At 48.7% G+C, this 3,151-nt stretch overlaps 1 protein-coding gene across 1 annotated transcript; it reads left to right on the forward strand.

Annotated features, from left to right (window-relative positions):
• The first annotated feature begins 978 nt into the window (after positions 1-978).
• Positions 979-2,835, forward strand: LOC109521801 (uncharacterized). The gene is made up of 2 exons (XM_019879856.1): positions 979-2,101; positions 2,150-2,835. Exons 1-2 carry the CDS (start codon positions 996-998, stop codon positions 2,520-2,522), a joined length of 1,479 nt encoding a protein of 492 aa, XP_019735415.1. The 5' UTR covers positions 979-995; the 3' UTR covers positions 2,523-2,835.
• Positions 2,836-3,151: the final 316 nt, after the last annotated feature.

The raw sequence follows: 3,151 nt of genomic DNA on the forward strand, positions 1-3,151 counted from the left end.
AACACGTACCCTGACTGTTCTACTCTTTGAATAAAAACACTTCATTCAAGCGTGAGGAAGTGCAAAGGGTTATGATGGAGGGGTGTTGCAAATCATGAGGACCTGCCAAGTGGTATGATAGCATTATTTTATGCATGTCCGTGGCTAGGCCTCGTTTTCAAAATCAGTCCTTGGTCCTTGGCCTTGGCCTCGGAAAATTTCTCAAGTCCTTGGCCTTGGCCTTGCCTCGGAAAATTTTCCAAGTCCTTGGCCTGGCCGAATTTCGAGACATCGCCGCGTCTCTTCCAAAACCGAAGGACGACCCGGACGAGTTTGTGAGAGAATTATTGGATTTGGTACACAGTCACAGGCTTAACGCGAGTGAACTTTTGAAATTGCTCTCATTAACTACCAGTTCTAAGTTCGGCGCAGTTGTGGGCAACTTTAATGGTAGAAAAGCTGCGGGAGATTATCTGTGCTATGATGAATTCACGCAGCTAGGGGGACCCCTTGACCAAATTTAGGAACGTTGCGCCAAGGCATACAAGCGGACGCAAAATCCAAAAGAAATTGCCACATGCATTCAAAAGGCTGACGAAACTACGGACGATTTTTTCCACCGTCTCCGGACAGTGTTCAAATTACACGGCGGTATCCCTGAGACACAGTCAGACCTGTTCAATTCACATTTAAAACAGCATTTGCTGAACCAAGCACATCCTGATGTTACCCAATCTGTTAAAAGACATCATTTGAATTGGCCAACATGTTCGATCGATGAGATTTTGAGTTATGCACGGAATTTCGAGCGACTCAAGAATAAGAAAAAGAAGAATGAGAGTCACGTGACCAACATTTATCACGCCGCAAAAAACCCACACGCACACAGGAAAACCCCAGGTAATCCTTACAAAAGTAATAAACAAATAAGGTCGTTTGCTCCCTTCAAATTAACCCCTTGGGACCGAAAACGTTTTGTTGAAGGCAGATGTTTCCTTTGTGGGCAAAAGGGTCACATGGTGAAAGAATGTAGACAACAGCAGAAGGACAGGCGCGTACAGGAGAGTGATATTAGCACGGGGACCTCCTCATCAGATGAGGAGGATTTCCGACCGACATGGAATAAAACAGAGGAGGGAGCTATGACAGCGGTAAAGGCCTCTGTGCCTTGGTTCGAATCGCCTACCTCAAGTGAGGACGAAGGCGACATTTCAGCCGGTAGCAATCATGTTTTCGACACAGAAAACTACCTGCTGAGATGTCAAACCTCGTCCATTACTAAACCGGAAATGACGTTGTTGGTTGAAGGAATCCCGACCGTCTTCCTTGTTGACACAGCCGCCGATATCACTGTTCTCGGTCGTTGGAATCGCGATACTGTGAAGCCAGGCGACGCCAAAATTCGCATGAACGGATCACACGGCTCCGTGCATCCCCTGATGTTCTCGCAAACAGTAACCATCACTTCCCCCACAACCCCAGACCGGAAGGCACTCGTCGAAGCTGCATTAAACCCTCGCTCTCCGCACAATTTATTGGGACGAGATGCTCAAACGCAACTTGAGATTTACACCATCGTAAATCACAAGGGCCAGGTCGAAGCCTGCAGGGGGAACAGTCAAGATGATGCTCGCTATTTTTGGATGCTCGATTTACCGAACGATGACGTAACTCGGAGTTCCGAATGTCTAGTTCGATTGGCAGGTACCAAATTAAAGCCAGGAGGTAACGCGCAAACGGCAAACAACCTGCACGTGACCATAAGACGTAAGCAGACACCGGGACCAGACCCGGACTACACTACAGTTTTTCTGGGCCTGGAACCACAGGGTATTGTTATTGAGCACGTGTATTGGAAAGATCAGTGGTGTTTCGCCACAGCGCGGGTGGGAAGGGCGGTCAAGACCCTCCTCCCACAAGGGCAACACCTTTACATACCGCTCGGCAAACCAGAGCAATGCGAGTGGAAAAATATGAATAACCTTGCCAGCTCCGTTCCAAACCACCTGTGGAGCCCTTCCCCCGCCAATCCGGGGTGCGAGGAAACACAGGATGGCTGGGTGCGTCAATACATCAATTGGAAAGTGATGACTACCCTGGCCGTTCATTTCAGCTGCCAAATTGCAGTCACACGTGGCGCACTAGCAATAGAGGCACAGAACACAACACATGATGATTTGAAATCAAGACAAATTGAAGCACCTCACACAGAACGAAAATATTGGACAAATAAGAGAGCACAACCGGATGACGCAGGGATAGAGACATTGGAAGACGGGAAACGTTGGCTTCCAATCTCTCTCTTCGAGTGCGCCGCGAGGTTGACACATGGCTTGTCACGTGTCAACAGGGGGATGATAGCAATGATAGCACAGGTGCACCAATATTATCATACACCTGGAATTATGCATTTTTCAAAAAAAAATTGTAGATGTTGTGTAATCTGTTTGAACAAAACACAAGGGAAACGACACTGTCTTGTCATTGTTGATGTGTTTTCAAAATCGGTTGAACTGTCTTCGAGCGCACGCGATGATTCGTGAACTGTCGTGAAAGCATTGGGCGAATTGTTGGACATTGATTCGAAGCGACACTGTGCGTACCACCCGCAATCGGCTGGATTTGTGGAACGCACTGACGGAACTGTCAAAGCCAGGCTCATTAAGACAATGAGAGAGACTAAAAGACTGTTTGATCAGAAAGAGATGCATAGGCACAATGACTTGCCAGGGTGTTCTGCGCCACAGACTCGCCAGGTCCGGATTAGTGATCAGAATTTCCTCAAGGTGCTGAAAAGACTTCTCTGGGACAGTGAACGCTGGAATGGCCCCTCCCAAGTGATTGCAGCAACAAAAACTGCAGTCAAGGTCGAAGGACGCGACGGCTCGATCCACCAATCGCAGTGCAAGCTCCTTCGGTTCAAGGTTGAGGGGCCTAGCGACTCCAATCTCAGGAAGGAGAATCAGCACCTAAGTCCAAGTGCGCTGACCTTGCGTGCCGCCGAAAGACCACAGTGGGAGAGAGGGTTTTCCGTGGTAAACGCATCCCTCTCAAGAAAGACCACAGGAAGTGCAGTCAAGCGTTGCCGATGCATCATCAGCATCATCGGCATCGGCATCATCCTCATGGGTCTGAGAGCAGTCATGGTGGGCACACAGGCCCACGAAAGGAG

Source organism: Hippocampus comes, unplaced genomic scaffold, assembly GCF_001891065.2.
Source record: "Hippocampus comes isolate QL1 unplaced genomic scaffold, H_comes_QL1_v1.1 scaffold201, whole genome shotgun sequence".
NCBI lineage: Eukaryota > Metazoa > Chordata > Actinopteri > Syngnathiformes > Syngnathidae > Hippocampus > Hippocampus comes.